General features: G+C 59.0%; 1 protein-coding gene across 1 annotated transcript; it reads right to left on the minus strand.

Moving 5' to 3' along the window:
* Positions 1-82: 82 nt before the first annotated feature.
* Positions 83-19,918, minus strand: ARAP3 (ArfGAP with RhoGAP domain, ankyrin repeat and PH domain 3). Its single transcript, XM_074156786.1, has 33 exons — positions 18,843-19,918; positions 18,140-18,198; positions 17,738-17,811; positions 17,424-17,494; positions 12,483-12,752; positions 12,145-12,214; positions 11,213-11,333; positions 10,805-10,992; positions 9,834-9,940; positions 9,528-9,727; positions 9,289-9,374; positions 8,933-9,115; positions 8,534-8,696; positions 8,111-8,242; positions 7,880-8,033; positions 7,619-7,721; positions 7,182-7,380; positions 7,030-7,093; positions 6,594-6,757; positions 6,225-6,437; positions 5,957-6,062; positions 5,279-5,426; positions 5,036-5,104; positions 4,669-4,743; positions 4,433-4,547; positions 4,144-4,272; positions 3,850-3,983; positions 3,615-3,697; positions 3,346-3,381; positions 2,513-2,576; positions 2,279-2,416; positions 1,920-1,958; positions 83-1,252 (listed from the first exon to the last, which is right to left on the minus strand). Exons 1-33 carry the CDS (start codon positions 19,916-19,918, stop codon positions 686-688), a joined length of 5,400 nt encoding a protein of 1,799 aa, XP_074012887.1. The 3' UTR covers positions 83-685.
* Positions 19,919-21,577: the final 1,659 nt, after the last annotated feature.

Consider the following 21,577-nt stretch of genomic DNA (forward strand, 5'->3'; position numbering starts at 1 on the left):
GGTGCCTGGCCCTGGCACCCCAGTCTCCCCTCCTGCAGGACCCCCTTATCCCTCCCCGCTCCTCCTGCAGTGACCAAACCCTCCAGAGTACAAATAAAATTTTATTTCTCCCTGATGGTGGAAGGAACAGGTATGAACACCCCAGCTGAGCAGGAGCCGTCCTCCATCGCCAGGACTACACGTCGGGCACACATGGCCAGCCCCGCTCCTGTTGATCTCCTCCCCTAAAATATGCCACAGTAGATGCAAGAATGGAAGTGGGGGATGACTTGGGTGTCTTGACCCTGTCCCATGGGCCCAGCGCTGGGGAGGAGGCATCGTGCTGTGTCCCCCTGTGCTGGCAGGTTCCACTTGCCCCTCTGCCTGACACCATGTGGTGCTGCCAAAACATGCGGACAGGTTTTTATTCTCCCTTTTACTCTTTTCCCTCGGCACTGGGCCCGATGGCAGATGTGCCGCCCACAAGCAAAAGCCATGTGTGGCAGCATCCTCAGCCCTCCCAACAGGGGGTACCGCCCCTCAGCATCGCAGCCCCCACCAGTCCCTTGGTCCCCACTGGTTCCTGCTCCCAGCCCAGTGCTGAGGTCAGGAGGAGGAGGAAGGTGTGGGCGTGGGGTACCCATCGTTGCTGCCACTGGGCGCGACTTGACCCCCAGGTTGGTGGCTGCCCCTTTGGCACAGTGGGTCATGTCACTGGCTGGTCCGGCCCCGGTGGCTGGCCCTCGTTCTTCCTGAGGATGACGCTGCTGAGCTCCTGGATGAGTTTGTCATTGATGGGGGAGGGAGGCTGGATGCTCCTCTTCCTGGGGTTCTCCAGGGGGGCCTCTGCACTGGGACTGCTCCCTGGTGTGGCTACCTGTTCCCAGTCCCTGGCCAGTGCCAGGGAAGGCTCCACGTTCCTCTCCAGAGAGGCTGTTTTTGTGGGTTTGAGCCCCTGGGCTGGAGATTTGTCACTCTCCAGGTTCAAGCCCCTTTCGAGGGACAAGGCTTTGGGAATGGAGGGACCCACCACCCTCTGAGCTGGGCTGGTGGGCAGTGAGGAGCGCAGCACTGTGTCTGGGGGCTGCTCAGGGAACAGGGCCGGCTTCTTGGACCTGTCCACAGCAGGCACGGCTGACAGGTCTGCCAGCAGCCCTCGCCCCAGCTCCAGCGCGGCCAGCTCGGGGAAGTTGCCCACCTCCTCGTAGACAGGATCGGCATCCACCTCCTTCTCCTGCTGCTCCTCCAGGGAGTCCTGGTGCATCTTCATGGGCTGGGGAAGGGCAGAGGGTTGGTGTGAGGGGCACGGTACACACTGCTCAGCTCTACCCCTCCGTACCTGAGGATCTTTGTCCCCTCAACGTAGGACTGATGACTGTAGGGGACCTGCCCTCCATCAGGTCTCTTGGCTCAGTCCCTGTTGCCCTTTCTTTCCCCATCGCTGATGAAGGGGGAGTGTTTTGGTCTCTGCTGAGGCCTCGTCCATGCCACCAGGCTGTGACACTAGCCCAGCATCCCCTGGCAGAGGTGGTCTGGAGTGGGGAGGACAGATGAGCGCCCATGCAGAGCACAAAGCCACGTGAGGTGAGGTCCAGCCAGGTGGCCCCTGGGGAAATAACCTGATGGCGAGGAGGACCCAAACCTATTTCGTCACATTTCTTATGTTGATCTTCTCTAGGCAATGTACACCCAACAGGAGAGACTCTGGGAGCTGGGGTGGACTGTTATGGTCTTGCTTGCACACACTGGGACCATGTGGGGTCCCCCATCTCCGGGCATGGGACACACAGGGCAGTGGGCACCCCCTCCTCTGCCCCGCAGGATGGCCTGGGCATGTCCCTGAGTGCAGGTGGGATACTGCAGGTGAGCTCTTGCTGCCGTAGCCAGGAGGCACGGTGCAAAGCCAGCAACGGACGCGCTCCACGAGTGCGGGTACTTACAAAGAACATGGACAAAGTCCTTCGCGTGTGCAGGCGGCGCTAGAAACAGAGGAGACGGGCAGAGGTAAGCACGTGATAGCGTGGAGCAGGGTCACGGATGCCTGGGCAGGCAGAGGATGGGCAGTGGGGTGCAGCACAGGGCCCTGCACCCCATGGAGAGGTGCCACAGACATGAGCACAGCACGCAGCACGCACACACAACGCTGAGCAGGGGGACACACACTCAAAGCATCCATCGGTGCCAGGCAGTGCGCACCCGTCTCCAGGGCCCGGGGGTGGGCACATGGTCTTGGGACAGGTGCATGGACCTGGGTGGGTGCAGGAGCACCTGTGGGCCGGGGGAGCTGCGGGGGCTTTACCAGGGTCTGGTTGGCGGAGAGCATGGTGGCATCGGTGCTGTCCCCATGCAGGGGCACCAGCGGCATGGTGCCGAACTTCTGCTTGGCGAGGTCAGAGGAGGAGCGCCGGCGCATGATCACGGGGTGCAAATCATCATGCTGTGCACAAGGACAGGGCAGGGATGGGGGGGGAGATCATGCCAGGCTGCCCTGCCAGCCCCTGTCCCAGCCCATCCCAGCCAGTCTTGCACCCACCTGAGCCTTGAGGATGCTGGTGGTCCAGTCCCACAGCTCAGCCTGCCCCGAGCACACCAGGTACCTGCAAAGGAGTCAGCTGAGAAGCTGCCAGGGAGCAGGGCCAGTGGGACCCACATCTCCTTGCCACCTTGCCTGCAAGCCCGCGGCCATCAGGGATAACTACACCCAGTGGGGCTGCCCCTCTGAAACTCTCTGTGAGCCCAAATCGTGGCTTCAGGGCAAGGCGAGAGCTCATCGGGCACCCATGGGGTACTTTGGTTCAGCTGCCCTTAGAAGAACATCTCAGCCCTATGTCGGGGGCAGGTGACGTGCTCCACTGCTGCCTCAGCACCAGCAGTGTCAGGGAAATGGGGACAGAGTCAGCAGGATGCACGGGTGTCCCCAGCCACCCAGGGGTACCAGGGAGGCCAGGGCAGGGAGCCCAGCTCAGTGCAGGGTGCAGGAGCACCTGGTGTTGGGTGCCTGGGGACACAGAGCAGTGTTGGGCAAAGGCTGGCAGGCAGCATAGCTATGCGGGTGGCACCCACACCTGGACAGGATGGACAGGATACCCTCTGGAGCCTGGTGCCGGGTGCTTGGAAGATGCATCTCTCAGGGGTGCTGGTGTGGATGGGGAGGTAGGAAGGGTGTGTGATGTGGAGATAGCCTCCACCTCATGCCAGGGAGCAAGTGGGCCCACCACTCTGTCCCTTGAGTGCCTCAGCCAGGCACCAGCTCTTCCCTAACCCCCAGGGCCCTGTAGCACTGCCCCTGGCTATCCCAATCTCACTAAAACTGGGGACAGATCTCAACATCCCCCCAGCTCCAGGATGGCAGGGACAGATACTCACAGCTGCTGCTTGTCCACGGTCAGTGTGAAACCCCACCTGGGGAAAGGAAGAGACAGGCTGTAGGGCAGCACCACCAAGCTCAGACACAGCCCAGGGTTCGTGGGCTGCTGGGTATAGGGCTGAGCTCGCCCCGTGGGCCCACGCTTGTAATGGCTTTGAGTCCTGGTGGAGCTTCGCATGCTCCCAATGGCTGGGTTTGTGTGCCGGGTACTGGGGGCAGGGACGGAGGGATGCAAGCCCCAGGGCCACCCAGAGAAGGTCCCACTTACTGGGCTGGTGGCTTCAGCTTCTTCCTAATGCCCATGTAAACCTTGGCTGCATCCAGGGGCCACTCACGCTCCGGCTTGGCACTCTGGGGAAGGAGAACCATTGTGTCAGCCCAGCTTGGTGCCAGCTTCCCTGCCAGGAGGACAGCCACCACTGTGCCACCACTGTGACTCCCCCTCCCTGCCTCTCCTCCTGCCCTCAGGGCACCGGTCCAGCCCCAGAGCATCCCCTGGGTACCCTCTTCTCCTTGAGCAGCAGCAGCCTCCGGTCCTGGATGACGAAGTAGCGCTCCTGAAACTTGTTCCCCAGCAGCTTGGGGGGGTCCTCGCGACATTTCAGCAGCCCGCACTTGGGGGTCTCACGCTTGGCGCCTGCCATGTGGGAGGAGACAGGGATCAGGAGGTCTGAGGGCATGTGAGGGTGGCTGTGGATCTCGGGGATGTGCCCCTGATGGCTGCAGGAAGGTGGCCAGGGGAAGATGGCGCACAGCTATCCCCCTCTGGGGATACCCCAGAGGGGTCATGGCCTTACCTGTGAAGAGACAGCCGCCCTCGCCAATGGGGACCTTCCTCACCAGCAGGTACGCAGAGCTGGGCTCTGGAAGCTTGCACCACTGCAAAGCCTGCTCCAGTACCTTCTCCTTGGGATGCAGAGGCCTCTCTGGAGAGGCAGGAACACTCTCACCACTGTGTCTCCTCCACTGTGCCAGTCACTGTTCCCTCTGCCACCAGCAACATGCCGACCTCCATATCCCACATCTCCTCCTCACCAACCTGGTTGTGCCAAGAGCATTCCCCTGTGCCATCCCCCCCATGCTCACCCAGCTCGCCGTTCTCCAGGGCCTCGAAGGTCAACCAGATGTCCAGGCTGGCTGCCACGTTGCGCATCTCCAGCACCTGGTTGGTGAGCTCCTCTGCTGTCATCGTGGGGGACACCTGGGGCCGGACACACAGGGAGCTGTGGTGGGTGGTGGCAGGATGGGTCCCAGGGACAGGCTGCACCAAGAGCCTCCATCCCTGCTTGTTTCCTCTGTCACAGCCCTCCTTTGGGACTCACCTTCAGGGTGACGCAGCAGTCTGGCAGCTTCTGCTCCAGGTAAATCTCGATGATGAGGTCCCCTGCCTGCGAGAGCTGGGGGAAGAACGGGTGGCATTACTACCATGCTTCCACAGGTGCTGTGCACATCCCCGCTCCCCAGGGGCTGGAGATGGTGTCCCAGGCAGCTGGGGCTGCTTCTTCCTGGGCAGGAGCCTCAAAGTAATCGGCAAAGGGAAGACAAGTGGAGGGAAGTCCTTCCCCAGATATCTGGTGCGGGACAGTGGGGACACAGGGTAGGCAGCTGGGAGTGTCCCCATCCTCCAGCCAGTCCCACCAGCCCAGGGGTCTCTGAGGTGATGGGGGCTGGCAAGCACATCCCTAGTACCTGGGTGTCCTTCCAGGTGGTGATCAGACTGTTCTCCAGATCCATCTGGGATACCTGGTCCTCGTCAATCTGCCAGAGGAAGGGTGCACAGGGTGACACATGGAGTCAATGTGGAGTGGACTATGGCTTGAGGACACCTGGCCAGGATGCAGGGATGCAGGAGGAGGCAGTATGGGGGGATAGAAGGGGAGACGGACAGAGCCAGTGTGTAGGGAGTTGGCAACGCCCCTACAGGGAGCTTACGTTGAAGATGCTGACATAGTTGTCAATGAGGTCTTCCATCACCTTGACCTCATGCTCCCCTTTGCCATCGGTCTGGAAGAGGCTGGGTGCGAAGAGCAGCGACAGGTTCTTGGTGCTCATTTGGTTGAGGTCTGCACATTTCTGTACCCTGGGACAAGGAGGACAGAGGTGAGGGACTGGTCCCACTCTGGATGGGGTTTCAGCCCCAGCCACTCTCTTCTGCCTCAAACTGTCCTGAAAAACAACTCATTTTTCCCCAGCTCCTCTTCAAGCTGGGCAGTTCCTGTTTGGAGGACTTCCAACTGCCTTGAAAGTAGGCAACAGGACCACCTCATACTCTGAGTCGGGGATGGGAATTTGTTTTTTTTTTTCCCTCTTGTTGTGCAGTTGTGAAGATTACATCCTATAGGGGAGTGTCAGCTACTTCCAAACATCCTGTCACTCCCCCTTGTTGCAGGACAACTTTGGGAACTTTTGAGGTGTCCCAGAGTAGATACTGCAGCACACCCCAGCACCAACTTGGGGGCTGGTGGGGCAGAGCATGGGCACTGGGCTCTTCCTGGCTCGCAGGGATGAAAGCCAGTGTTCCCTGGGCAGTGGAGAGACCTCACACTGCTGGCTGGCCTTGGGTACCCTGACTGGAGCTGGAGACCCAGCAGGGAGGTCACCTCCACTGACCGGTAGAGGTGCCCGATCAGCGCAGCCAGTGTCTTGCGGTTGAGGCGAGGCAGGTGATGAATGAGCTCCTTGTACCTCTCCAAGCGCTGGGGCTTCGAGGAGATTTCTGGAGGGAGGAAAATGAGTCATGGGTCATTTCTGAATCTGGTGGACACAGAGCTGACATGGCTGCAGGGCTGGTACCAGGACCTCATCCTGAAGGACACCAGCTCCAGGGGTCCCTGGCAGGCAGCCCAGCATGGGAGCAGGGATTAAGTGAAGGAGGTACCTGCCGCCTCCTTCCACTGTGGGTGCAGCTCCAGGGTGAAGACAGGGTCCTCGAGCTCACGGAAGAACCTCTTCAGCACATCGGTGACGTCCTCGATGAAGTTGTCATTGATGCGCAGTTTGACATTGCGGGCATCCCGCCGAAACTCCTCCATCAGTACCTTGATCCGGGACTTGGCTCCATTCTTGCGGTAAATCCCCTCGTGCCGCAGCCCTGGGGCAGGGACATAGGGTCATTGGTGCCCAATCCTGCCCAGAGAGTCCCCAGTGGGGCTGGTGCCCTGAGAGTGGTGCCTCCTGCCGGGACCCCTCGGCTTCCCCGTGTGTTCTGGAGGATGCTCCAGCAGTGATACCACTGCACTGGACTCACCGTACTGCGTGATGAAGGCGATGCAACTGTCCACAATGATAGGGATGTCCCCCCGGCTCAGCTGCTGGTCCTTCAGCGCATTACCTCGCCCCCCCGCTGATGCCTGGATGTCGGCGTACCACGCCACCGAGTCTGCCCGTGACAAGCCCTGCAGGTAAAATGTCCTGAGAACGACAAGGGCAGAGAAGAGGGAATGAAGGTTGCTGGGGTGGGGGGGTCGTTTACCCCCTCCTGCCTTGCTCTGGGACCAGTCAGGCTGAGCCAGGAGATACCCTACCCTGGGCTGGGATGACCTCTGAAAGCTCCTTAGCCACAGCCCTGCTGTCCCAGCAGCATCCCCACCAAGGGTTTGGGGTCAGTGTTGACACACACATGAGTGCCTTTGCCCTTGGCAACCTCCTGAGGTCACTTGGCACATTCCACAGACACAACCCACCTTCCCATTTCCACCAGGAGCAGCAGCTCCTTCTTCTCTGGGGTCTCCGTGGGGGGAACCAGACCTGCATTGGGGTGAGAAGTAGAGGGGTCAGAGCTGCGCATGGCTGCCCACCATGTGGTGCCCGTCCCAGGCTGCGGCATGGCACTCACTGAGCTCCTGCAGCCGCCGGAGGTTGATGCTGTCTTCAGCCCCATTGTCCTCGGCAGGGCAGATGAAGAGGTGGGCTTTCTGCAGGATGAAAAAGGCCTGCTGCCACCGCTCGGGGTTGAGCATGCACTTGTAGCGCAGCTGGCCCACGCGCTGGAACTCGTAGCCCAGCAGGCAGTGACAGCTCACGGGCGTGAACCACTGTAGGATGGAGCAAGAGACAAGATGGGTAAAGACAGGGCTTGGCCCCCAAGTGTGGACCCCCCCTAAGGATGGGGGCAGGTCACTGGCGAGAATGGGAGCCCCTGAAAAGGGAAGGAGGGGGTTTGCCACAGAGGATGAAGAGGGTGGAGAGCTGGGAGGAATTACAACAGGGAATCAGGGATGGAGCCCAGGGATCCACCAGTGGCACAAGGTGCCAGGTCTGGGGCTGGCTCACCTTGCCAATGGCACTGGCCCAGGCTTGCAGCATCTCCGGTCCATCAGTTCCCAGCTGCTGCACTTTTTCACCAATGAGGAAGAGCTCGAGGGTGAAGCGAAACCTGCAGAGGACAAGCCAGCCCATCCGGGCAGTCCCTACCCTGAACCTGCGCCCAGAGGCAGACCAGAACATTGCACCAAGCAGGGAGTGATGGTTGTCCCTGCCTTCTGTGTGCCCATGGGCTCTCTGGACAAGCACTGGGGACAAGGCTGGGGGTACCTTTCAGTGGGGCCAGGGCTGGTGAGTGCCTGGGCTCTGCTCACACCCAGGGAGATAAGGTCTCCACTCTCAATGTGGCCCAGGGGCTCAGTGCATTTCTCCGTCTCAAAGAAGAGCAGGGCTCTCTCCAGGGAGCACCACGTGCGCTGGAAGTCTGCAGGATCAGAAAGTCAGTGGCACCGGGGTGGACATCCCACTGGCTGCCCCCCACGCCCAACTCCCCACACTTACCCTCTTTGCTCTTCTTGACACCTGGGAGCTTGGTGGGGGCTGTGGCCCGGTACAGGTAGCCGCTGTGTGTCACTGGCTGTGTGATCTCGTTGTAGACACCCTCTGGACCCAGTTCCCGTGTGTGGGGGCTACCTGTGGGGAATGGTGCTGAGAGTGGGGCAGGAGCAGGCACCCACCAAAACATGGGTACTGGGAGGCAAGGAGACCCCACACATGCAGGTGTAGGCAAGCGGATGCAGCAAGCACAGGGTTCCCTGAAAAGGGGCTTCAGAAGGACCTGCTGCCTTGCCCCATCCCAAAAGAGGGGTGCAGTGGGGCAGGCAGGTCCCCCAGAGAGCCACAGCACCTGATGTCTGTCCCCAGCCTTGGAGCACACTGTGAAGGGCAGAGGCAAAGAGGAAGGGGCTCGAGGGCCCTCATTACCTGAATGGTTCCTGGGCCTTTTGCTCTCTGGTACCCACCAAAGTTCGGCCCCAGGGGCCACCTCAGAGGCAGTGGGGTCAGCTGCCAGCCCAGCCTCCGAGGACGAGAAGAACTTCAGGACGGTCTTGAGCAGGGCTGGTCCTACCACCGCAGTGCACAGCGCCTGGGACAAGACAAACGCCTGTAGGGACCATGTCCTGGCTCACCCCCAGCCCACTGCTAGGGGTACTCAAAGGCAGGCAAAGCAGGGCACAACCTCCCACTCAATACCCCAAAACTGCTTGGCATGGGGGTATGGGCACATGCAGCCAAGCAGGAGGTGTTGGCATCTCAGACCCAGTGCTCTGGGGTGGTTCCCAACATTCCACCATCTTGCCTGCATCCCAAGGTAGTCCCTACCTGGAGCACATCCTCCTGAGTGGCATAATGGGGATGGGGCAGGCGGTACCGACCCTCTCGGTATTTGCGGGAGATGAAATCCCGTCTCTGCTCAGCGCTGGCATCCGGGCAGAGGGCCTTGGCAGCAGGGAGATGAGCGGCCCAAAACCGGTTCGCTCGGTCATTTCCCAGCACGATGAAGAGCTGCAGGAGAGACCCATGATACATGGCGAGCACCAGGGCCAGATGGAAGGAGCAGGATGCCTGGCATCCTTGCATGCTGGGGGAGACCATGGGGCTTCTGCCCTGCCTGGTGAATCAGCCGGGCCACTGAGCATGCCGTGCCAGCCCCAGTGCCCTGTCCTCAGTGTCTCTACCTGCACGATTTCGTTGGACCAGACACTAGTGTCGAGCTTCAGACTTTGCACCTTGGAGATGTTGGAGCCCAAGCTGCGGTGCTGCCCTGTGGAGAGAAGGCGAGTGAACACCCCTTGATCCTGCCAGGGGACTAGCACCCAAGTCGCACTCATACCCCACCCAGGGGGTACCTGGGCCCATGTTGGCCCAGCCCATACCCGCCAGTAGCCCCATGTACCCCCCAGGGAGATGTCCTCACCTGCACACTGCTTGCAGATGACCACACACAAGTTGATGGATGCCCAGTCAGGATTCTGAGCCCAGCAGTCTGCACAGTATTTGTTGGATTTGTTGGACCAGATCTTCTCTGCCACCTCATAGTCATAGAGCATCTCGGCTATGGCCTCCTGCAGGGCCTCCATCCACTCCCGCTTCTCCCGGTCCGACTCTGCCACGAAGCTACAAGCACCAGCACAACTGAAACTCAGGGGCCTGGAGCTCCCATCACCTAGGTCCAGCACCCGACTGCTCCCCCCACCTCGTCCCACCCAGACACCCAGGGTACCTGAAGATTTTAGAGGGGGTGATGAGCTCGAAACTGCGGTTCTTGGCTTCGCGGATGGTGGAGCCGCGCATCTCAATCACGCAGATGGCAATGCCCATTTTAAAGAACTGCAATTCAGAGTGACACTGGTGTTGGTTCTGCAACACCACGGCCATGGGGGACACACCACCCTGGACATGTCCGTGATGCTGGGGCTGGAGCCAGGGAGCTGTGCTTCGTATCCCCACTCCCATCACTGCTCTGCTTGGACCAGTCAGACCTGGTACCCTGCCACATCCCTCAGCCATCCCACATGGGCCAGCAGAAAATGTTCAGCAAGTATATTATGAAATGAAAGACAAGTTTTTCCCACAGTCCCCAAACCTGGCCACTCAAATCCCTCTGTTTTGGGGATTTGAGTCCACTGTGAATCAGGAACACTCATAAAGCAAGTATAAACCTGAGCAAAAAACAGAGACTTGATGCTTCTTAGTGTACACCAGGCAAACTGGAAATGAGGTGGCCGGGAAAAAAATGGGAGTGCTGAGAAAATTCAGCAGGCAGGAGGTGGAGATTTCCATGGGCAGGGTGCGATGGGCCAAGAGAGACCTGCTACTCCCGTGAGGCAAGCCTGTGTTGCAGCAGGTATGTTCGCAGGTGATTTTGTGGTCATTGACCCACCTGTCCTGTGATGGATTGGGATGCTTTGGTGGGACTAAGACCTAAGTGTTGGGGCAGAGATAAAGATAATTTGGTGATAGTGAGGAGACTGGAAGTGGGGCCTGCTCCTGGCATCTCCAAGCCCAGGGTCCCACTACAGCTGCCCTGATCTCCAGCATCCTGCTCCACCATCCCCTTTTCCTCTCTGCTCTCCCTTTGGCACTGACCCTTGCTAAGGTCCCAACATCCCTTCATCCCACCATCCCTCTCACCCCCCATCCACCATTGGCACAGCCCTCTGTGCCAGCAGGGTATCTGGTCCAGGCACGAACCTGCTCACTCTTGTACAGCCACATCTCAGGCAGGCTCAGGGCTGCAAACACCTTGGACTTCTGGCCCTTCAGCTCCAGGCTTCCTGACTTCTGGCAGTGAGCAGTGTTGGCGGGTCGGGGCCGGGAGCCCACCAGGCGCTGTTCTGTCACCTTCTTCTGCAGCGTGGAGCACCACTCGTTCCTCTGGGCTAGGAACCAGGCATGTGGGAGTGGGTCTGAGCCCTTCCCAATGGCCCCGGTATGGAGCAGAACAGCCAGCAGGCATGGAAGGGGAGAATTTCCCTTGCTCATGGCAGCCAGACAGTTTGGGGATGGGGTGAGAGCTGTCCCCAGGATGCTGTGGCTGGAGGAGGGAGGCAGGGATGTCTCCTCAGGGATCAGCAGGCCTTGGCCCAGGTTTTCGCTTACCCTCATTCTCAGCACGGAAGACAAAGATCCGATGGCTGGTGAAGACCTGGAACTTGTTGTCCTTGGTGGAGCGAGCCATCTCAATGACAGACAGTGGGATCACCCCTTTAGGGTAGGGCTCCTGGAATGAAACCCAGGTGGGGTTACCCCCTTTGCTCTTCTTGAGGGGTACCTCCATAACACGGCTACCAGCTTGCTGGGCACGATGACACCATAACCACGGGGGTGAGGTGACATGACAGGGATGTCTGCAATCTTCTTCAATAGTGGCTGCTCTTGGGTCGTGCATGGTACCTGTTTCTGCACGGTGCCACTGATGTGGGACCAGCCTGGCTGGCCGTGCTGCAGGACTGGGGCAGCAATGCTTGTCACCCCAGGTGGTGTGGCATCCACCAGCACCCCGTGGCAGGCTCTTACAGGGGCTTGCAGAGCCTCCATGGCAGGATGAGAGGATGTGGGAATGGAAAGGGTTGTTGACTCACTCCATGCACCTAACCCACAGTGTCAGTGCCCACAGTGAGAAACACTCCTCCCTCTGCATCCCCCAGGTTCTCAGCTCAGTGCTGCCTCATAGCACAGCCCGGGGAGCACCAGCAGCCAGGAGGACCTGAGGATTCAGGCAGGGACCCAAACATGCTCCATTTGCAGTCTGCCCCAGGGCTTGCGGACCAGCAGGACACCCTCTCGCCTGCTCCCTGTCGGCAGAGGGACTCTTGCTATCCTGGGCTTATTATGGCGTGAAGATCTGCCCAGAGGTCCCTGAGCTCAGGGGCTATGGCTGCTCCACCCTGGTGATGGTAAGGCATTGCTGGGTCCTTACAGAAGGACAAGGGGAGACAAAGGGGATATGGTAGCTCACATGCTGTCAAGGCACCCTGCTTAGGCAGTGCAGTGCAGCCTCCCCACCCTGCCCTCATCCTGCCCCTCTGTACCTTCTCACTGCTGAAGTACATCAGGTTCTTCCCATCAAAGCGGACGTAGCGCCTCTGGAAGACATAGTTCCTGTTGGAATGGCAGAAAAAAACAGACAGAATGGCTGTTGGCAAGGGCATGATCCCACCGAGGACACCACATCTGCTCACAGACCCCACTTTCGCCAAGGATGGCTGTGCAGATACCCTTGCAGTACAGCTGAGGCACCCAAGAGGGTCCTCCTCCTGTGTGAAGGAGGTCTGTCTGCTCCAGTAGCATGGTGACCAGCGTGGCCACCTCACCAGTCTTGCCCAAAATATCTTTACCTATGGTGACTGTCCCATGGGCAGGCACATACCCCTGTGGGGAGAGCTTGTCCAGCCAGCCACTGAGCATGGTGGGTCGGGGCTCAGAGAGCGATGTGAAGCTGGCATAAGGGGAGATGGTGAGGTCATCCAGGACCTCATCTGGGTAGAGATGGGCTGGCAGGCTGAATGGGGCACCCTCGGCCTGCGGTGCCTCCACGGTGGAGTATCCCTCCGTGTCGTTCTGGACGATGCGGTCGATGAGCCGGGACCGGGTCTCCTCATCCTCACTCCTTCCCTCGCTGCTGCACTCGCTGCTTGTCCTGTGAGAAATGGAGCCCTGGGGAAGCCTAGTTGTGGCAGCATATGGGGGGTCCTGGTCAATGCCGTCCCATTTGACGATGTCTCACACTGCTCCTGGCCCCATCCTGAGCTCCTCGGGGCACCCAGTGATGTGGATGTTTGCATCTCCATGAGGAGGGTGGGACAAGGGCTCAGTGCTCATGAATCCCATGGCCACCAGGAGCCTGAGGCTCAGCCAGCCCTATGTGATGGCAAGGCTGGGGGTAGCTGGCAAAATGGGCTTCCCCACCTTAGGTAATACCACATGGACCACCAAACATCTCCAAACTCCTTGCATCTCCCTCTCCTCTTGACACCACAGGCAGCAAACTGAAGCCAGGCAGCACCCCTTGCCCACATCCTTATCCCTGTCCTGCACCCATCTCAGCTCCCTCCCCACCGGGGGTCTCAGCTTGCCCTCTCCCTCCACCCTTCCAGCATTCACGGCACCTAGAAAGTCCTTCTGCCACAGCTTCCTCCCTTCCACTCTTGCATCCAGCTGAAACTTTCTGCAAAATGCTCGGGAAGGACAGAGATGGGCTGGCGTAACTCCTGCACCCATCTCCTTTTCTTGGGAAGTCATGCTGAAACCCACAGCCAGGCCTGGTGAGACTCTCCAGCCATAACAATAAAAGGAAATTGTAAAAATAAACTGCAAAGCCTGCTCCTTCCCCTCAGCCCTCTCAGCCAGATGTTTGTCTTTCCCGAAAAGGAAATGTGCTGGAAAATATCTGACGGGCCCAGGAGCTTACAGGGGAGCTGCCCAAGTGCAATGATGATGGGCAGGAAGAGAGTCATGGCAATGGTTGCTGTTGGCAGCTGGGATACCCCACCACCAGCAGGAGAGCAACCGTGCTACTGGGTCACTTGTGGAATCCAGCACCTGGATGAAGAAAAGGCTCCAAGAAAGGCCACGAGGATGTCCCCAAGCCCTGTCATAGTTTCTGTCTGAGGAGAACCTGAGCAAACTGCGGATCTCCAGTAGGGAAAGGGTGAGTGATGGGGGGAAGTTTCTGAAGTCATAAGCAGCATGAGAAGGGCAGAGAGGCGTCTCCTGGCCACCAGTGCTTCAGTCACAGGAGCTGGGGACCATCAGACTTGGCAGGAGCAGGATGCAGAACCACATGGTAAAGGAGTGGCTCACCCGTGGGACTCCTTACCATGGGATGTTGTAGATGAGATAGAGAAGTTTACGGAAAAGAAACCCCTGGGGGCTACTGAATATGAAAAACCACCTCCAGTTTACTACTCTATGTGCTAGAAATGCTTTTGGACCAGGAAAATTACCCCAATCACCTCCCCTCATCATAAATTCTCCTGGTTTGAGCACCGCCTCATAGCAAGAACCAAGGCATTGCATGGACATGTGCTTTGACCCTGGGCAGGCACCTTATGAAGCCATCAGACATCAGATGTCACTGAACCATGTGGGACAAGCAAGACCTGAAGTCTACCTGGGAGGATGTTGGGCTGGAGCCACCCAGGCTAGGGGTCAGGTCTTGAGAAGTGAGATGATATATGGGGCTGAGGAGGTGGGTGGAGGGGAAGAATGGCCTGTTTGGCTCCAGTGTCTGCAAGAAAGATGAAAAATGGCTGTGGGCGGCTGGGAGGCCCAAAGCACAACAAAAATTTCTATTTAATTAGCATAACAGAGCCTTGGCAGAGCAGTTTGTCTAGCTGGAGTCCCAGCCTGGTGTCCAGCTTCTTCAGGATGGACTGGCCGGAGAGTGAGGTGGCTGGAGAGGACTCTGTAGGTCGCAGGCGGACATCAGCCTTGAGTGCCAGAGCCAAGTGGGAGACAGACCCACTGAACGGGTCAGGGCAAGAGAAAAAGGGGAAAAATCCATGACAACTCCTTCCTGAGTCATGATTTAGACTGAACCACGAAAAGCTGGAGGACAAGCAGCATCTGACAGGGACAAGCAAAGCCCACGGCCCATCTGGAGTGGGGTGTCTCAGCACCCCAGGAGCATGCTGGGACCCAGGCCATCTCCCAGTTCTGCCCTTGAGGACAGGCTGGTGGAGGAAGCCTCCAAGCAACAAGTCTGCAAAGGCCAAGACATCTCCCTTTTCAGCTGGTGTCAGGCAGTGAAGACAACTAACCTTGGGGCCAAATGAGTCCCCAGGGCAAGGAGAGGGTACTTCCAGGTCAGCTGAGCCTGGAGGGTGACACCTGAGGTGCACTGAGTCGGGGTGGTCTCAGCCTGTCAGTGCTCATGTGGGAGAGCTGGTGGAGGATGGAGGATGGGTGATGAAAGAAAGGGATATGCTGGTGGTGAGGGGACCAAGGAGCTGCTGATGGATCTGGTTACTTCAACTGGGGGTCATGTGCCAGACAATCAACATGCTGGTGGGGACCTGGTGGCAGGTAGGTAGGTAAGGAACAAGCTGTCAAGCATACACCATCCCCCGTGTTTCTTTTCCTGCAGGGAAGATGCCTTGAGGTGTGGGAAAAAGCAGCCTGAGGATCATCTCATCGAGGGTCTCTATCCAAACCAGGGCAGGGTTCACCATTCTCACCATGATACCTAATGATTTGTTGTCTGATTGAGTCCCTGGAGCTCAGGGTGCTCCTGTGCCACCGTCTCTCTCCCTCTGAGGCTGATGTAGGGCAGATGTTGTCCTCTGCACCAGTACTTTGTGGGGCTCAGCATTACCAGTTTGGATGAAGGTGCTCAGCAGCAGAGCAGGAGAATCCCACCATACGCTCCAGGCTCTGCTGGGCTCTCAGAGGATTCCAGTTTTAAGGGCTTCCAGTTTTAAGAGGAATTTTGCATTCCTCTTCCTCTTTGCTGAGAATATCTCTTTGCTGGCCGAGGTGGCTCTGCCCATCTCTAACACTGACAGTGACTTCCCAGACCCCAGGACAGAGAGCAGTGTGGTCCAGATGAAACTCCCCCAGAAGAGGGTGAGAGGAGATATCTCAGGAAGGAGGAAGATATTGTGACAAAGGGGTGGGAGGACCTCTCTAAAGTTTGGGATTGGGAAGTATTTCCCATCATGAGTGGGCTGGTGAGCTGCAGAAGGTGCTCACAGTGTCCACAGTGGCCAGATGCCAGCCAGCAGGATGAGTAACTGGCTGAATTGGAAAAACACCAGTGTTGAAGGGGAGGATCAGAAGGTCCTACAGAGGCAGGGGCAGGATCCAGTTCTTGCTGGCAGCAGCTCAGCAGCCAAGCAGGAATCCATAGCTCTGCTCCAGGGGGATCATGGTCAGACTGGTGGGGCTGGTCTGGGGAGGAAAGCATTGGAGCAGCTGGCCAATGGGGTCCATAAGCACAATGCAAAAGGTCTTCAAACGCTTTTCTGTCTCTTCTTCAACCTCCCAAGCTCCCCACCAGGTCAGTGCTCAGGCTGAGAGAAAAAAACCTACGAACAACTGCCTCTGACACCCTGCTGATGGTCTCATCCTGCCTCTTCTCAGCAAGCCCAGGCTGCAAATTTGTAGAATTACAGAATCATAGAATGATTCAGGTTGGAAGGGACCTGATCTTAAAGATCATCGAGTTCCAACTCCCTTGCCCTGGGCAGGGACACCTCCCACTAGGCCAGGTTGCTCAAAGTCCTGTCCAGCATGGCCTTGATCCCCTTCAGGGATGGGGCATCCACAACATTTCCGAGCAATCTGGGCCAGTGCCTCACCACATATTCCCTGCTGAGTCCAGGAATTAACGTGTCTGGCTGATGCTCTCAGGATGCTCTGTATCCCAGATCCCTGGAAGCAGTTGGATGGAGACTGTGACCCACAGGCCAGCACCCAGCCCTGCTCTGAACGGCTGGTTCAGAGGCTCCACAGCAGATTTCAGTATTTCTGGCACAGAACTCCTGTTGCCAGGTATTTGAAGCTCCCTGCCCATGGCCCATGTTATCTCTCATCTGGCTGCAACGTCTGGCTGCCTGTGACACTGGATCAGGCCACGCTGCAGTGACTCACCACCCAGAGCAGGAGAAGGGATGGACTGACCAATGTGGGGCCAGAAATGAAGGGACATGGGGATGCACTGGCTGGCATGGCCACAGGCAAAGCTGAAGGACGCAGAGCTGCAGCTCACCTCCTCCTCTCTAAGCAACACAGGAAAAGGAACCCTCCCCATCTGAAATGGGAAGAGCAGCTTTCCTTCCTCTTTCTGTGATGCTATCAGGAGTTATGGAAAGTACATTTCAAAAGCATTTTAAAGGTGCCCCTCACAACCTCACTGTCCCTAATGCTGTGGAAGATCAGCAAATGCTGATCTGATGATGCTGAAGCCTTTGGAGGTCACACATTCCTTCATCTGGAGCTTGGAACCATCCCATTTCTGAGCAATCCCTGTCCCCCGTGTTGTTTCCCTCCTCCCAGCGGCCAAATCCAGGGTCCACTGGGTGTGCAGGTGCCCAGTGCCACTGGCATTGCCCCATCTGTCCAACCAGAGCATCTGCTGGCAAGGACTGTCCCCTTGAGGGCCACCCACCAGCATGGCTCCTTCTCATCTACAAGCCCATCAACTCTTCTTGAGATGGTTGACTTGATCCCAGCCACACCTGATCGGCTCTGTGATGGGGAGAAGCCCCCCCCCACCTCTCAGGCTGTCCCTAGGGGTGTCCCTTCCCTCTGTCATGCAAACGCCAGATCCCAAGCCCAGCCCCCACAGTCTGGAGGAGGTGATGCCTACCTGCACGCTTCTTGCTCCAGCTCTAGCTCAGACACTGCCTCGTAGCTCTGATCGGAGGAGATGCCCACACCCTGGGAGAAGAGATTGGTCATACCTCCTGTCCCCTCTGCCCTCTCTCATTACAGACCTTCTCAACCTGCCCAACCCACTGAGCAGGGTGCTCAGCCTGTGCCTCCCACTCCAGCAGTGATGTTCAGCCAGGCCTTGCTGGGTACCACGGTCTCACCAGTTGTAGCTCCCTAATTCATAGCATCTGGTGTGACTACACAGGGTGACAGTAGGGGACAGCCACCATCCCCACAGTTTCCTCTCACCTTCTGCTCCCGGAGTGGGGCTACGTGTCCAAAGATGGTCTCACTGTAGGGGCTGATGGGCTGCTCACCGATCTCTGTGGGCAGAGACATGGGAGGGAAAGGCAGTCAGCAGTGCTTGCTGTGGGGCAGCGACCAGCCAGGACCACCAGTCCTGAGAGGGACCCCTCCACCAAGCCCACCATGGTGCGCCCCAACATCCGGGGTGTTTGGCACAACAGAGATGCCAAATACATGTGGGGCTGGACCCTGCCTTAGCCTGGGTCCACCCTTGTCCCTGAGCAAGACAGGAGCACGGGGCAGGACCTGATGGGAAAGGCAAAGCACGTGGATGTTCTCCCAACCCCTCTTCCCTGGGGACACCAGGAGGTCCCCACTGTACAACGGTGGCCTGGGGTCTCTCACCTGGCTTGCCAGTGGGTCTCTGCAGGATGGGGGACAGGCCCCTGCCGGGACAGCCAGGACTGCTGGAAAACAGGAGAGGGGTTACTGCAACAGTGGCTGGGATGGGGTGGGAGCCTGTGGGGTTTTTCCACCTTGTATTCCCATCTGGCTCACATGGGCTGGAGGCTGTGGCTGACTGGGGCTGAGCCTGGCTTTGTCCCCCCAGGATATGCCAAATCCCCTTGGTGCTCCCAGTGCCCTCCTTGCTCACTTCTCCTCCCCACCCTGGCACCCACCAGGTTGTGTCTCCTGGAACTGTCTGGCATTTCCCATCCCAGCTCACCCCCCTCTAACATCTCCCACCTTCCTCTCAGCCCCAGAGCCCTCAGACACTTCCTCACCATCCTGGGGAGCCCCAGCCCTGTTGCCTGGGGGGGCTGAGGAGGGGCAGCATCTTCTCCCCCCAAGCAGAACAAGCCATCTGGGGGCCCAGGACCACCCTGTCAACTCAGAAGGATCCCAGCTGCCCTGCAGGACTGCTCTGTGCAGAGCCCTGGGAAGGCACGGGGAGGGTGCTGAAAGGGGCTTTGTCAGCACCCGGAGGCAGGCACAGCCAGGCTAGGGATGGGGCCCCGGGGGTGCCAGCTCTCTGGAACCTCAGTTCTGGCTGCTCTGCAGCCCCCCCCACCTCCACTCCCTGGGGCAAGGGAAAACATCTGCTTACTCAGGCTTGTTGTCCGGCTGGTTCACCTCCTGTAGGGACACAGCTGCGGGCTGAGCAAGAGCCCGACCCTGGGGACCATGGTCCCCTCCCAAGTCCTCAGTGGGTGCTGATGGGGGCTTGAGTCCTTCATAGATGACGTTGGACACCATCTCCAGCCTCCCCTGTCCTGAGCCCAGCTGTGAGGCTACCCTGGGGCACAGCGAGGGATCTCTCTTGGCTGGGGCAGCTGCAGGAGGCAAGGAAGAGTTGGATGTGGGGTGTCCCTCTGGCACACTCCCAGGGCTGGGCTCGGCAGCGGGGAACCTGTGGCTGAGCTGTTGTGTGACAGACGGGGAGGATGTAGGGGATTTCTCCAGTGCTTCCAGGGCTTGTCCATGATCCCGAGCTGGGGGGGACCGTGTCTCCTCCCGAGCATTGTCCCGTGCTCTCAACCAGGATGCTCCTATGCCCATGGCCACAGTTGCTCCCAAGCTGGCTAGTGGCACTGGCCTGGGCTCTGGACTCTCCAAATCCGTGGAGCTCTCCCCCGGCACAAACCCCTCCAGTACCACAAAGGCTGTAGGTGTCCTGTCACTGCCTGGGCTGTGTGCTGGAACTGTGGTGCGTGCTGGTGGCATGGGCTGCTCTGGCTTTGAGCGAGGGAAAATAGTCCTTGGCTTGGGAACTGGCTTCACGAGGGGAGGAGCAGGGTCCTTCTCTAGGGGCAATGCCTGGGCGGGTTCAGCGACACACTGCTGTGTCCCAAATGCGTCAGTAGCCTCTCCTGGCTCTGCTTTCATGGCATCCTTGCCCTCCTGGAGGGCATTCAGGACCTCAGTGGCTTGGAAATGGGTATCTCCTTCTGCAGGTCCCCCCTGGGATTGACCGAGCATCCGTGTCTGCTGCACCAAGTTCAGAATCCTTTTGCGGTGCCCGGTGGCAGTAATGCCAATCTGCTGCAGCTGGTCACCATCCAGCAAGGCAGCGTCTCTGGCGACATGGTACCCATGCTGCTTGAAGACATCCCGGTACTTCTCCAAGTGGATGGTGGCCAGCCAGTCTGCAATATCGGAGTCAGGACCACACGGGGAGCTCATGGCCCTGGGGTGCTTCCAGGACCGATGCTCAGCCCGTCATCTGTGGAAGGAGGAGAGAAAGGCGGTGACGAGGCAGCAGGAAGAGAGAAGGGGGTTCAGCTGCTGTGAAGGACACAGATGCCATGGGTGGGAGCGCGGGATGCTCCTGAAGGTCCCCCTGCCTTGCTGCTCTCCCCGCAGTCGCTCACCTCCCAGCTCAAGAAGCCGACATCCTGTTGTTCCTCAGCCCCAAGCCTCTCTGCCCCTCCCTGGAGCTGCTGGATCCTGGCCCTGCTTTGTTGGTGAGGCCGTGACCTGGGTCCAGACAGGAACTGAGTGGCCAGGGGCTCATAGGGGAGCGGGTGGTTGAGCAGATGCCAGGTGCTGGGACATCACGAGCTCTGCCGTGCCTGGGGCTGGGTGGGAGGAGGACGAGAACCAGCGCAGCCGCGGAGGTGTCCTGGTGGAGGGGGCTGCCTGAGGCAGATAATGGGGGGAGCGGCTGGGCCCCTCCCAGGGGATGAGCTCCTGTGCTGGCCAGCTCGGGGAGGGCTCTGCAGCCGGAAGGGCCAGACCATAATCTCTCTCTCTCGCTGCTGGTGAGGGCATGGGAGAGGTCAGCATGACTCATGGGCCGGCAGAGGGGGGACAGCCTCCCACACACCCCCAGCCAGGACGGGCCCCTGAGCTGCCAGCACCCACAGCCCGAGACAGAGGGACGTGTCCCAGGGCTCACGTTCAGCACGGTGCCCACCCACCAACTCTCACTCCGCCGGGCAGCCTCATCCTCAAATTATTTGCTGGCGCAGCCCCAGGACAGAGCTGTGGGCTCTCTGTGGAGCGCTGAGGGCCTTTTTCCCATGAATCATGCTGCTCCGCACTAAACCATCTGTGCTGACTGTGCTGCCACTGGGTCTTTTTCCAGTTCCTCCATTTCCCTCTATTGTTTAGCGCAGGCTTCCTTCCTGCTGCCTGCACGCTCCCACGCATCCCCTGCCCCCTCCCACAGGAGCTGTGTCCCGGCCTGCCGAGGGACAGAGGGACAGCCGGGCCAGGCTCTCCGCTGCACTAGCCCAGCGTGCCCCTGCACAGGCATCTGCCTGCTCCCCACTGCTGCCTGTGCAGGCAGGGGTTACACAAGTGACATGGGGAAGTGTGGGCAGGCTGGTGTGCTGGCTGAGGCAGTGGTGTCCCTGGGATCACGTGGGGTGGGATGCTGTCACCAAACACTCATGAACAGCAGGGCTCTCTGCTCATGTGCGTGGGTGTGGGGTGTGCGCCCAAACAAGTGTGCTTGTGAATGGGGGGCTCCCCATGGGGTGAGCAGCTGGGCACTAGAGGGCATTGAGGAGGGACAGTCATGGCAGGAGATGGCTGAGAAGTTGGGGGAGCAGGGTGTGGGGAGCAGGGCGTGGGGAGCAGGGCATGGGGACATTGCAGCTGGAAGGCTGCCTGTTGGTGTAGGACCTACACAAAGCGCTGGGCAGGGGGGTGTGGAAGCTGATGTCCTGCACCGGTGTGGGCTGGGTGTCTCTGCCACAGGGTTAAAGGGCTGTACCTACTTCTGCCCAGCAGCCCGGTACTGAAATGGGGCAATTTCCCCCTTTCTTGTGCCTGTATTGCCCCAAGGGATCTGTGGCCAGTGTTGCCCACTGCCTGCCATGCCTGGGGCTTTCAGCA

Source organism: Numenius arquata, chromosome 11 (assembly GCF_964106895.1).
Source record: "Numenius arquata chromosome 11, bNumArq3.hap1.1, whole genome shotgun sequence".
NCBI classification, from domain to species: domain Eukaryota; kingdom Metazoa; phylum Chordata; class Aves; order Charadriiformes; family Scolopacidae; genus Numenius; species Numenius arquata.